The following is a 13,654-nucleotide window of genomic DNA, read 5'->3' on the forward strand; positions in this document are numbered from 1 at the left end:
TTTTTAATTTGGATAGGTTTCCAAGTCCAAAGTTTTGAGAAGTTTACTGTAAAGCATAGTCAGTCATAAACCCTTAGGCAATAATTAATGTTAGTCTAACAATATCTCATTCCAATAAGGCAAATAAATTTTATGGGTGTTTGTTTTAGCTAACGAAAGAGTTTTTTTTTTTTTTTCCTAACTTATCTTTTGATCTTTTGGTTAGGAGATCAAACAACATGTAAGGCTAGTGGAAAAAAACTTTTCTCTGAAGCTGCAGTATTTTCAAATCATTGATAATTCTATCAGTAAAAAGGACCTTAGAAATCATCTAAACCAATCCTTCATTTTACAGTTAAGACCTTGAAAGCCTCGAAAAATGAGATTTACCAGACATGACTACACACGTTTTTATAACACCAACACAATCTGGGTTTCAAGAATCCCTCACCTGCATTCCACTGACATTACATCAATTTCAAAGTAATCTAAGGTTCTTAATTAATATTCTGACATCAACTAATTTAGGATTTTAACATATCCATGATAACAAAAATTTAACCCAATTTCATGAGTTTTACATCAAGATCTCATGTTTCAGCACACATTCTTCCATGTGCTTGGTTCTCTAATCCACTTTATATTTTTCCAACTCTGAGATCCCACAGCTTTACATATCTGCATATTTATATTCAGTGTCCACTTAAAGACCACATCTTTCATGAAAACCATGCTCAAATCTAATAAATGACAAAAACAGCCCTTTGTATTCCTCTTAAGGATTTTTTAAATTCAGCCTTGTACCGCAAAGAAATTACTGGAATGGATGTCAGACTCATAGAAATTGGTGCCACACCAGTTTCTTTAGTTTTAGATCCTGTCCCTCCTTGCAATTTATAAATATTTAAACTAAAATAAATGCCTTACTAGGCTAAAATTTTCCATTAGAATTTTCTTGAAGGCAGTTTCTAAGTATTTAAAAGAGCTGGGTTGGGGTAGGAATGAATTGTACATATAGGATTCATGGTGCTTTAATGAGAACCATGATGAGGCAGGACAATTTGAACTTATTGTCTCTTTTCTGGATGCTTTTTTCCTTTTAAAATTCCTCTCCTCTTCCATTTAGTATAATTAGCCCATATTTTCTTTTATTGGTAACGTAAAAACCCACAGGAACTATATTTAAGAGTTAGGGAAAACAGAAAACAAGTAGTGTTATATAAATACTCAGATACTTCTGTTGCAAATTTAGTTTCTCTTTAACTTTTCAGAAATAGATGTGTTATATTATAAAAGGATTAGAAACATTAAAAAGCCATCTTACTGGGCTGGGAATATAAGTCAGTGGTAGAGCACTTACCAAGCATGAGCAAGGCAGAGCATTTGATCCCTAGCACTGAAAAAAGCAAAGCAAAACAAAACAACGACAAACATCTTATTCTTTACTAATACATCAATAAATTCCTTATCCTTTACCAGTTCAAAATAAAAGAAAACGAAGGAGTTTAACCAACTGTTATGCAATTATTCTGGGCCCACATTTCATCTGAAACTTTCCTTAAGGTCACTGCTGTACGATCATATCCATAGTGTAGTTTGGGTTAAGACACCCAAAAAAGTGTTATACAGAATAGCTTAGTAATGTAATACAGTCAAGAGAGATTTTGTTTTTTCCTTTTAAAAATTATCAAGGCCTTCTGGCATATATATATGGTTTGCTTATATACTGATGGCACCACTTGCATTCAAAACAAAAGTTCACGTTCACAATCTCCAAAGTTCTGTGTGGGCTGGTTAATGTTCTAAAAGTAAGGTTTTAGATTCACTGGGTATAATACTAATGACAATGAGGGGTTTTAATGTCTGTGGTCTCTCTACTTTGGTGTAAATTTCTAAAGCCCTTCCTATGAAAACGACTGCCCTTAAACTACATTACCTGGTCGTCCTTAAGGAACGATTAGGAATGAAAAGTGCTACAGGATGGAGATGAGAGAGAAATATCAAGTATTTTCTTTCAAAATAAATTATGGCTTCATAGGGAAGAAAGAGCAAGGAGTAAAGTTCCGCAAAAGCACTATATAGTGAGAGCTGGCGCCTTATCCTGAAGAACTTGGCCGCGGATCCTCTATAGCCCGCGACTCTCCCGGCTCGCAGATGAGGAACAAGCAGAGGACTGCATCTTACTTGTCGGTGTGCGTGTGTCACTGCACGATTCTTTTACTCCGCCCACAGGATCGGGGCACCCGTCACAACCCACAACCGTCTACTTAGCAAACAGCTGATCCCGCAGCCTCCCACCACCTACACGGTCCACGCCTCCCACCAGCAGCCAAGTTCCTGCAGCCCGGAAGCCCTGCTGCCCCGATTTTTTAGCCCCTCCGCCAGCTCCAGCGGAAACCGGAAGCTCTTCTGCCCCGATCGCCAGCGCGCGGCACGGCGGCTGCACAGGCGTAGTGGAGCTCCGGCGGAGTTGTGGGAGGGGAGAAGGAAGAGGCGGAGGGGGGACGGGGGCAGGTCCCAGAAGATGGCGGAGGCGGGGGTGAGTTGGGGTCTCCCACAAGAGCGCAGGTGACATGTTGCTGAGGGAAGCGGCCTGAGGAAAGGCGTAGCTCTCAAGAAGAGGAACCACTTGTGTTTTTTTGCAGCCGGGAATCCTGGTGGCAGGTGTGGGGATCCCGGACCGCAGATGGGGCCTGCAGGGCGAGGGGCTCCGCTTACCTGGAGAGAGGTCGGAGAAGTCCAGGAGAGGACAGCGGGCTTGAGAGAGGTCGTGGGGGGGAGCCGAGGCTCAGGGACAAAGGAAGAGTGTCGGAGTGGGGGGACTGCGGGAAGGGCGACCCTGGAGATCTGATGGAGGTGGAGGTCGGCCAGCTGTCAAGCATAGAGCTGTCAGGACCTTGGGTGGCTGGTAGCTGGGGAGAGAGACACAGACTTGGGGGGTGGGGGATGGATTCAAATTAGGCAGGTATCCTGGTAAATTTAGAACCCACCCAAATGATACAACATTGGTTTGAGGAGTAGGACTTTGGCATTTTGGATTGGAATTGAATATCTTTGGAGTAGATGTGTGGGTACAACCAAAGAGAACTTTTGGCTGGGTCTAGAGATCAGTTGATAATAGTTATGGGGATTTTAGGATCACTCAGTCTGGCATCCTGGAAGAGGAAAGCAATGCGGATGATGGGGATGGGGGCAGAGAAGGTGCTAAAACTAGTAATGATAATAACTGATGTCCAGGTAATGTTGGAAAGCGTTGTTAAAGAATGGTATCAGCTAGACTGTCTTAGAAAATATACCATGAAAAGCTTGCTGTTTTGTAGGATCTGTGAGTTAAAAGAAAGGATAGGTTTGACAGCTGGGCGGCTGAAATTGGCTAGTGTCAGTATTGCAGTAGAGCCCAGGAGTGCTGAGGAAGACATGCTGCAGTCCTGGCTGCAGAAAAAACGAAGGCAGCCAAATAAGCTAGACTGTGTTTTCGACTTTTGGGTTTGCCATTGATACTGAACAACTGATTGAAAGAATACCTCCACTAATCAGTGACCCACAGAAAACTAAGTGGCCACTGTACTCTTCTATTTTTGCCCTTTATTCTATCTCTGGACCTTGTGTTCAGTACCGTGATTTATCATGGCGTGTTTTTTCCTAGTAGTCAGTTCATATCTGGTGGAAATTGACCAAGCTGGGAATCATGTACACTTGGGAAACAGATTCTTCTAAAACTGACAACTGTTGCTTTTACAGATGGTTGCATTGAAAATGAAAGGGTAAAATGGAATTCAGTCACTTAAAGACAGTTTGTTTTTACTGTTATCAGAAAATTACCCCTAATAATAGAGTAACTTTTTTAGGGAGGGAAATTGATAATTTAAAACCAGCAAGGAGTTGTAAATGCTGCTTGCTTAATGTTTTATATGTTTGATTTTTTTAATGTTAAGAAAAGAGTTACATTATATTCTTTATGGGAGTTAAACTATTTCAGTGATTTGTGTGTTTTTCTAATGTTAATGAGTATTCTATATTGGGAATGCCATTCTGAATGAGAGTATATGATGAAAAAGACATGATTTAACTTTATTATTTAGTAGTCTATCTGAGCTAGCACCTGAAGAGACAGGGTAGGGTAATATGAGGGAAACAAATGTGCTTTTGTGGCTTCTAATCATCATCGGAAGATGAATGATCTTATTCTTTGGTTCTAGGAAGTGTTGCAATTGTTGAAACACAACCAGTTTTTTTAAGGTTACTAGGAGAATTTGTGTGTGTTTGTTTTCAAAAATGTCCGTTGTCTGTGAGTTGTTTCACTGGTCAGTATAAACTTTGATTTTCATTCAAAGAGCCCAGAATTGCTTAGAACTCTCTTTTATTTGTCTGAAGCAATAATATTAACAGGTAGACACCTGGAATGATGTTTTTCCAGTATTGATGATTTGTCATTGATTAGCCAAACTATGTGAACTATTTTTCTTTTTGATCACTCACATACTTTATATAAATTGGAGCTCAGGACTCAAGGTAGAATTTTTTTATGTCCCTTGGAAAGTATGTCTTTTTAAATGATTGAAAACATTAGTTTGGAATTAATAGTAATTTATCAAAATAACTTTAAAAACTGTTTCCTGTGTGGTCCTTAAATTGTATTTATATGGTGTTCATAGACAGAGACAATGTAGTGAAGTGGAAGTCATGGAGTCTGTGTTTGGGCCTCGACCTTTTACTACCTGGTAACAGTTTGTGATTTTAGAAATTCAACTAGCCTATTTGATTTTGTAAAATAGAGTTAAAAGCACTTGACTGTTTATTAACAAAATTATCATTGAGGATTCATTGAGATACTGCCCTTTAAACAGTATCTATACCAGAGACTTCTTCTTTGATCAGAAAATTATTTTTTAAATAATCTAAATTTTTTAAAGATATATTTTTTAAAAATTTGGAGAATCAGATTTCTTTTCGATATTAAGAGTAATGTTTAAATTAAGCAATGATAATTCCCTTGAGCTTTCCTTTAAAATAACTACCCCTCCTAAGTGCATGACTGATATAAACATGCTTTTTAAAAAAATATTTATTTACTTTTTTAGTTGTAGTTGGACACAATACCTTTATTTATTTATTTATTTTTTATGTGGTGCAGAGAATCGAACCCAGGCTCTTACACGTGTTAGGCAAGCCCTGTACCACTTAAAGGAATTTTGTTGTTGCAATGTAGGGGGGTGGTGAATAGACTTAAGGAATTTCCTATCCCTTTGACCACACTTTGATGAGTGTGGTCATTTCCAGGGGTTCACTGTATATATTTATAGTCAAAAGATCCAGTAGTACAATCTTGATCTTGTCAATTCACTTGACCCCTTTGTGTTCCATTTGCCTTGCCAGGAGAGTAAGAGAACTTTTAAATCTAGCTTTGTTTAGTTAATGGAGTTTTTGAGTACTTGATATAAATTGTAGAACTTTTAGAAAAATGCACACATGTACAAGTTTTTTGTTTTTGATTAGTCTGAGGGTCAAACACCCTCATCTATGGAGTAGATGATCTCTGAGTTCCTTTCCGGTTCTTAAATTTTAGAATACAATGATTGTAAAGCATTGTAGCTTTTATTTTTGTCCTCAGTAATTACATACCATTGTATTATGATGCAGACACTAAGTTAGCTTTTTGGATCACATTCAAACATACATCAAACAAATGTTGTTATTTTTAAAGAAAACTTGTGGGGTGAAGTAGGAAATTATGAAGAGGCACTGCCAGGAAAAGGTGGATAAACAGCTGTGGTAGAAAACATAGATGGACAGTTTAGAAAGTCTTTAGCAGCCTTGAAATAGAATGAGGAAACAAGTATCTAGTAATCAGTGGCTCTCAGTTGGAAGACAGTGCCTCCCTTGGGGCATTTGGAAATGTGGGGACAATTTTGGTTATCTCAGATGGGGGGAGGCTGGCATTTAGTGGGCAGGAGACAGGGATGCTAAATAATATGCAAGGCTTAGAGCAGTTTCACATAACAAGGACTTGTTGGGACAACTGTCCTCAGTGCTGGTACACTGACAAATTCTGGCAAATGATTGTGAGATAGGAGCTAGCACAACTAAAACTGAAGTTATTTTGTTCTTTTAAAATATTATTAAGAATAATTTTTTTGCTATTATTGTTTGGAAAAATTCACAGAGACAAGTGCTGCACTAGATTTGGAACATACTTGGAACATAAATTCATCCTCTTATATCTGTCCCTGCAGCAGAGTCAGTGGGGTTTCCTTGCGGCTGAAGTTTGGGAAGCAAAGTCATCATAAAGTGTGTACTTAGCCAAAAAGTGTTTACTTATCCATTGAGATGCTTCTTTTTTTACTTTAAAATATCTCCATGGTAGGAATAGTCTGAAATACCTGTTCAGGAGAATTTCTGAGCATTTTCAATTGGCATGTAGAGTTTGTTTTTCCATAATTCAGCTGTAATATGTACTGTAATTTTCACCTTGATCTAGTACTTTAAAAAATTTCAAGATGTTTACATTTATTCTCATCATCTCTGTGCTATTATGTTGTCTCCTACTCACATTGGCATTTGTACCTAGAGACTATGTTGCAGTTGATATGGTTTCCCAGTGTTTACACATCTCTTTCAGTAATCAAGTAATTTTATATAGACCCATGTGCCAAGAACCAGGTCTAGTAGGTGGAGTGGGATTCAGCGTATGGAGGAAAGAGAATAAATTTGGGAATAAGACCTGAGGTAAAATTCCAGTTCTAACTCTGCATGTCCTATGACCAATAAATAAATGCAAAATCTCTTTGACTTAGGATCCTCATGAGTAAATTGAGGATAATTCCTACCTTTAGGATTATTTGAAAATCAGAATTACTCTATTTATGGCACAGAGAATGAATGGTCTCTGAATTACTACATGCCTATTAATAGTGATAAAGAAGAAGATGATCATGATGAATTCTGTGGTTACTGATCCTTGCTATAAATGTCTAGAACATATGATGTGCTAATATACCTGTTTACCATACCATGGCAGGAATAGTCTACAATACCTATTCAGAAGGATTTCTGGGCATTTTCAATTGGTATTTAGAGTTTGTTTTCCCATAAATCAGCTGTAATATGTACTATTTTCTGCAGTCCAAAATACTGTAGAGCTCAGTTATACTATAAACTACCTAAGATTGTAAGGATCAGCTTAGGGACAGTATTCCCCCTTGAGTGTTGGGCATAAATCTTTCGGTGTATCAAAGCCTGTTGTTTGTTTATCACATGGAGCTGATAAGCTGTAAAAGTTACTAGTACTTACAAATATTCTCATTTTCATAATGGTTATTTCTCATGTCAGCCCCATCTCCTGCAGTTTACAGTTGAGTTTTGTTCCAAAATTCATTTATAAGATAGTTTGAAAATTGGAAACTCAAAGGCAATGAATTTTAAATGATGATTAAAGGCCTTCCAGAAGGCCTGCTTAACCCAATATAGTTTGATTTAAGAAGAGTAAGCCCTTGGGGCTGGGGATGTGGCTCAGCGGTAGCGCGCTCGCCTGGCATGCGTGCGGCCCGGGTTCGATCCTCAGCACCACATACCAACAAAGATGTTGTGTCCGCCGAGAACTAAAAAATAAAAATTAAAAATTCTCTCTCTCTCTCTCTCTCTCTCTCTCTCTCTCTCTCTCCTCTCTCACTCTCTCTTTAAAAAAAAAAAAAAAGAAGAGTAAGCCCAATTTAACTACACAAGCAGGAATATCTGGAGCTCCCACTGTGGGCTAAACAGGAACCTTGCTGGGTGAATAAGACCTACATGTAAAGTTTATAACCCATAAAGCAACTATACATATAATTATAAGGTAGCTATTATAAGTGCTATCTAAAGTTTTAAACTGCTTTGGGATCAAAAGGAAATATCACTTAAGTACTGACTTATAAAGATGCCCAAGATATATTGTAGTTGGGAAGGATGAAAGCAAATTATAAAAAACAGCCTGTGTAGTATTTTCCTATTTAAAAATTGTTAGTATTCATAAAAAACAAAAGCATATGTGACAGTTTGGGAGGCTGAACATCATGGTAAGAGCATGGGCTTAGACTACATGGATTTGAATCCCAGTTCTGCCTCCTCCTACATATGTAAACTTGGTCAAGTGGCTTAAACTTCCTTGTGTGGCCTGTGAAGTGGACACAAGAATTGCGTTTACCTCTCAAGGTTATTGTTAGGGTTCAAGGATTATCACGTCAGGTGCTTAGAAAGGTACATAAAAGCCTCACATGTTATTTGTCTTAAACACACACAAAGGAAAAACAACTGCATTAGTCCATTTTGTGTTACTCGGATGAAATACCTGAGTTAGGCAGACTTTATAAAGAAAATAGTTGTTTTTTCTTTTCTTTTTTCTTTCTTTCTTTTCTTTCTTTTTTTTTTTTTTTTTGAGGGGGGAACCTGGGATTGAACTCCAGGGCACTCAACCACTAAACCACATCCCAGTCTATTTTGTATTTTATTTAGAATCAGGGCCTCACAGAGTTGCTTAGTGCCCGGCTTTTAATGAGACTGGCTTTGAACTCAAGTTCCTCCTGCCTCATTCTCAGAGATGCTAGGATACTGGGATTACAGGCTTGGGCCACCCCACTGGCTAGAAAATAGTTTTTTTGTTTTTTTTGTTGTTGTTGTTGTTGTTTTGTTTTAGCTCACAGTTGTTGCAACTTAAGGGCATGATGTCAGCATCGACAATGGTCTGGTTGAAGACCTTGAGGCAGACGACTGGAGCACAGGTGTGAGACATAGATCATGTCACCAAACAGGAAGCCTGAGAGACTGAGGTCCTGTAGCCCCTTCTGAAAGCGGCATTCCCACTAGGCTCCACCTCTTAAAGATTCCACTTCCCCCACATTTCTACACTGAGGACCAAGCTCCCAACACATGAATATTTAGGTGGGAAATGACATCCAAACCATAATGGTCACTTTGGTTAGGGAAGTGAACAAATACCTAGACTGATTGTAATAGCAAAGTGTTGAGATTTTCGGAGTTAGGAGCCTGGTGGATAAAACTCCTCCAAATCTAGTCATGAGATTGTTCTTCATTGTCTTAGCTTCCTCTATTCTGCTTCCTCTTCCAACTTTCTCACAGTCACTCTGATGACTGCAACTAAGGCAGACTGGGTTGAAGCCAGGGTGAGAGACAGATGTGGCCTCGGGAAGAATGGTCCCCTTTGACTTCAGTGGCTGGTATGTGTGTCAAGAGTGCATGGTGGTCCAGTTTTTATACTTTTGTGTAAAAATTTAAATGTATCAAATTAAACATTAAAATGAATCATTTTGTTCTTTCATGGAGGTTGTCTTCATGAACAAGCCACATTTTATTGTGGAAAATTAAATCTTTTATCACAATATGTTGACTTTCTGTAAAGTGTAAAACACCCTATTGTAATTGATGCACTTGGAGATTTAGGTAGAAGATGCAGCAAGTTGCAAGTTTTGATTCTCTTGGAAGTGACTCTGATTATCTGTTCTACTTTTCTCTGAGTGGGGCAAGCTGTTTTTACAATTGTTCTAATCTTTAGGTCTCTTGGGCCACTTATTCTTTTCTAGTAAAATACTAGTGTGGCACTTTATTTTTTATTATATCATGCATATAAAATACTTTAAAACCTTTTCTTATTTAGTAAATAACTAATTTAAATAAATGAGTTTGCAAACTTGTCATTTCATTATTTATCTTTTTAAATGAACAAGTATTGAAATAAGAAAAAATATACAATTATATATCAGAAACACTGATTTCTTTCTTATCTTTTGCAGGATTTCTGGTAGGTCATGCTTTAGGACAAGATGTACTGTTGAAGCATCATCTGCTTTGATTCACAAACAGTGGAGCTTTTCAACTGGTACTCTCCCACCCCTACAGCTTATTGAACTTATGAAACCATGGCGGAAGGAGAGACGGAGTTACCTGGGTCGAAAAAGTGTGGCCCATATATCTCATCTGTCACTAGCCAGAGTGTGAACTTGATGATTCGAGGAGTAGTCCTTTTTTTTATTGGAGTATTTCTTGCGTTAGTGTTAAATTTGCTTCAGATTCAGAGAAATGTGACACTCTTTCCACCCGATGTGATTGCAAGCATCTTTTCTTCTGCATGGTGGGTACCACCATGCTGTGGCACAGCTTCAGGTATGTGTAGGATATTTCTGCAATGCTTAGAAAGGAAATAGGATAAATAAATATAGAAGTTTTCTGAGCAATAAACTTTTCTTTTAACAAAAACCAGATCAGTTTTATGAAGTATAATTTTAATATAATACAGTGAATCTGTCTTAATGAATAATTTGATGCACCAACTGAATGTAGTCATGTAACCATGAGCATGATCCAGCTATAGAATGCGTCTGTCACCCCTAAAATTCTTTTATATTCTCTTCTAGTCCATTCCCCCCCTACATCCTTAGGCTCCCTCGGATCTCCTTTCTGTCACCAAAGTTTTATTTCTGCCTATTATAGGGTGTGATATCAGTGGAACCATGGAGTAGGTACTCTTCTATATCTTGTTTCTTTGTGTCCTTTGAACTTTTAAAATTTAATCCTAAAAACTATCCTGATTCCCTTTAGGATGAGGCATTTAACCTCTTAATCTGGTCTTCCTTCAGCTCAGCTCATCTTGTGTAAGTCTTATTTTAAGTTATTTTGATGATGATTATTGCTCTTTGATTCTAAGGGTTTGATGTATATAATGTAGTCTTGTTTTGAAGTTGACAAAAACTCAAAAAATGGAATAATTTAATTCAAGTTTAAGTCTTTGTATTGTTTTTTAGATTTTTGGTATACGTTTATCCTTTGTATGTTTTTATTAAATATACCTTAAGAGTAATAAATATTTGGAGATCAATAAAGTAGATTCTCCTTGCTTAAAATCATTATTATTCTATTAGTTGCTTTTGGTTTGTTTTTTGGTGCTGGATGGCATAATGGATAAAGTCTGGATGGCATGTAATGGATAAAGTAGAGCATTTCAGAATGTCTTATTAATACTGAGCTTCCATAATGGATTAACTTTTTCTAATGACTAGGACCAATAGATTAATACTATTTTATATAACTGATAGCAGGGAGGAATAGTTATGGTAAAAGCACATTCTGATTGAGATTGAGACAAAAAATTGATTTTTTGCATGTTCCTGCTGAATATACATGAACAGAATATAGGTCTTTCTGGGTGTACATAGTAGAACTGGAGGTAGAAGGGTGAATTCAAAAGATGGGGTCAAATTGTAAGACATTTAAAATGACCTCATGAAACCTACAGGACAATTATGTAATCCAAATGCATGGATAGAAGGACACTGTGTGATAAGGTTTTCACGGGGCTTATACATTGATGTCTGAGTGTTGCAGCATTCACACTGAAAGAGTAGTTTGTAAAGTTGATGCTTTTTGGTTTCTTGAGGATTACCATTCTCTAAGAGAATTAGCAAAATTGTTCAAAGAGAAGAAACTGTAAGTTGTATTTTATCACTATCTGCTCTATCTGCTATTTCTCATGTATTTTTGTTTTATTTCACTTATATTCAGAAGAGAAAAATAAAATTTTACCAATACCTTTTTCTAGTTTTTTTGTTTATTTTCTTCTAATGTATAATTCTGTCTTGCTGTCATACAAGACTTGGAACAACGTGTGTTTTTAGGATAGAGACAAGGAAGGCTAGAGGCAGGAAAGTTTCCTTATTGCATGTTTCCTAATTTAACAAGTGTTTCCCCTAACCTCAGGGCTCTGTAGGACAACCTCAGATAGAGATGGTGGCATTGTGCCTGTTAGGAGATGAAGAGATGAAAAGAGGAAATCAATGAGCCCAGAGTTCTAAGCCAGTGAATGGTGGGGCTGGGCTCAAGTGTGAAAGCAATTCATACTTCCCACTAGTTGGGATGCCTCTTTTCAAGCCTCAGCTTTCAAGAGGTGCTAGGTTTGGATAGAATATACGGCATGGGTTGAATACTCAGGGTCAGGGCAGGGGAACTTGGCTGAGGTTACATTATACGTCCATTATGGAGAGAATCCAGCCACATATATTGCCTGGTCCTTCTGTACCTGTAATGAGGGACCTTTTTTTCACAAAAGGCACTGGGAAATCTAGATACTTGTCAACTATTGCTACCAGTTTTGTTGGGTAGCTCATGGTGTTTAGTGGATGAGAGTAGTCAGGTTTGTGGAAGCTACCAAAGATGGAAAATGGATTGCTGCATAATCTCTCAACCTCCCATTGTCATTTTAGGGAAAATATCAGGGGAAAAAAAGGAAGTAAATGATATAAGAAAATAGTGTGGGTGAATTTTGGTGTGTATGTGATGTGTATTTTTGTGTGTGTGTGTGTGTGTTGGTATGCGTTTTTCAAACTTTTAAGATTCTTAGCATCATTAAGTCAGAAAAAACTCAGTCATCATTTGATTTTCCTGTCCAACTAACAAACTGAACAGTTACCTTTTGGAGGGTCACCAGAATCACTGCTTTCTATCTATAAAACGAAAGGCCTCTGGTTTTCATTTGCTCTCATTCCCTATAGTGCAGGTTGGGTAAAAGTGGTGCTTCTTGAGGAACCTCAAGAGAAGTCGGGTAAACTTCTTTTGATCTTATTTTCCCTTTTCTCAGTTCTCTATTTTTCGTTTAACAATGCCGATGTTATAAGTTGATTACCTTTCTTATGTGTGCAGTATACTAGAACTGGAATTAAAAACCTCTTGAACGTTATTGAGGACCACAAAGGCATCTTTGTTAAGATTTAAACAGTCCTGGGAATAACTAAATTGGGAAGTTGCCTCAAAGAATCACAAGCATCGAAGTTGAGCCCAAACCTAATGCATTTTTAAAAAATGCGTTAAGCATTTAAAAAGGAAAGAAATTTTTCTGTTTAGTTATGCAGTCTATCACCCCATTCCTGGATAGTCCTATAAGATTTCTCCCTTTCACCTTCCATATTCAGCTTCCAAGTTTTGCATCTTTCTTCCGTCTCTTTCTTAGTCCTTGCTTGCATTTATCAGTCTTTCTCTTTCTGCTTCTAATTTTGTACACCCTGCTCACCCCGACTTGTGTTGTATACTCACTACTGTAAGAATGATTGCCTTTCTCTACAACAAAAGTGTTGGCATCATTTTCCTCATCCCATATTGTTCTCTTTATGATATGTCCCTTGTCTGCTTTGATCTTTCTCAGAGCCATTCTGGACCCTGAAGGTCCCTTCATGCCTCATGTGTATGGTTTCCTGGTAATACCGGCTGTTTTCAGTTGTATCTGCTTTTCCTTGATGCCTACCTGTGATGAGAAAACCTTTTCCATGCTGGTTACCTGCTGAGTTCTCCTAATCTATGATCACCTGTTCTGTGAAACTTTCCTGACAGTCCAGTACTCCACATCTCCTTAATACATGCAAGGACAGGACCCCTCTGTGCTTTGTCAGTGCTTCTCCTAACACAGCATTTTATTTTATAATGTCTGTGCTCACTTCGCAACTGGAATCAGTTCTTTTTTTCTTTTAAAATCCCCAGCAAATACCAAGAATCAGATGTACTGTGAGACTTAAATATTTATTGAATAAAACTATTACCTTCTTCTGTCATAATTTTCCAGGGAAGTATATAGCTCATTGAGTGGCTTTGTGTTTTCAATCCCTTTCCTTGAAAAATGTCTAATTTATCTGTGTTCCTTTTG

General features: G+C 37.7%; 1 protein-coding gene across 7 annotated transcripts in view; it reads left to right on the forward strand.

The window, feature by feature from the left end:
* The window catches only part of Insig2 (insulin induced gene 2), a 30,821-nt gene that overhangs the window by 1,814 nt on the left and 15,353 nt on the right, over window positions 1-13,654 (forward strand). For 3 of the 7 annotated variants that reach the window (XM_026410578.2, XM_077802273.1, XM_026410584.2), the window contains exons 1-3: window positions 2,479-2,518; window positions 9,091-9,188; window positions 9,762-10,131. In XM_026410578.2, the coding sequence (XP_026266363.2) occupies window positions 9,888-10,131 (244 nt within the window). In that variant the 5' untranslated portion in view covers window positions 2,479-2,518; window positions 9,091-9,188; window positions 9,762-9,887. Of the gene's footprint in view, window positions 1-2,463; window positions 2,519-2,542; window positions 2,644-9,090; window positions 9,189-9,761; window positions 10,132-13,654 lie in introns of those variants that run through there. The other 4 variants (XM_077802258.1, XM_077802259.1, XM_077802262.1 and 1 more) reach the window with 4 other exon arrangements.

Source organism: Urocitellus parryii, chromosome 1 (genome assembly GCF_045843805.1).
Source record: "Urocitellus parryii isolate mUroPar1 chromosome 1, mUroPar1.hap1, whole genome shotgun sequence".
NCBI lineage: Eukaryota > Metazoa > Chordata > Mammalia > Rodentia > Sciuridae > Urocitellus > Urocitellus parryii.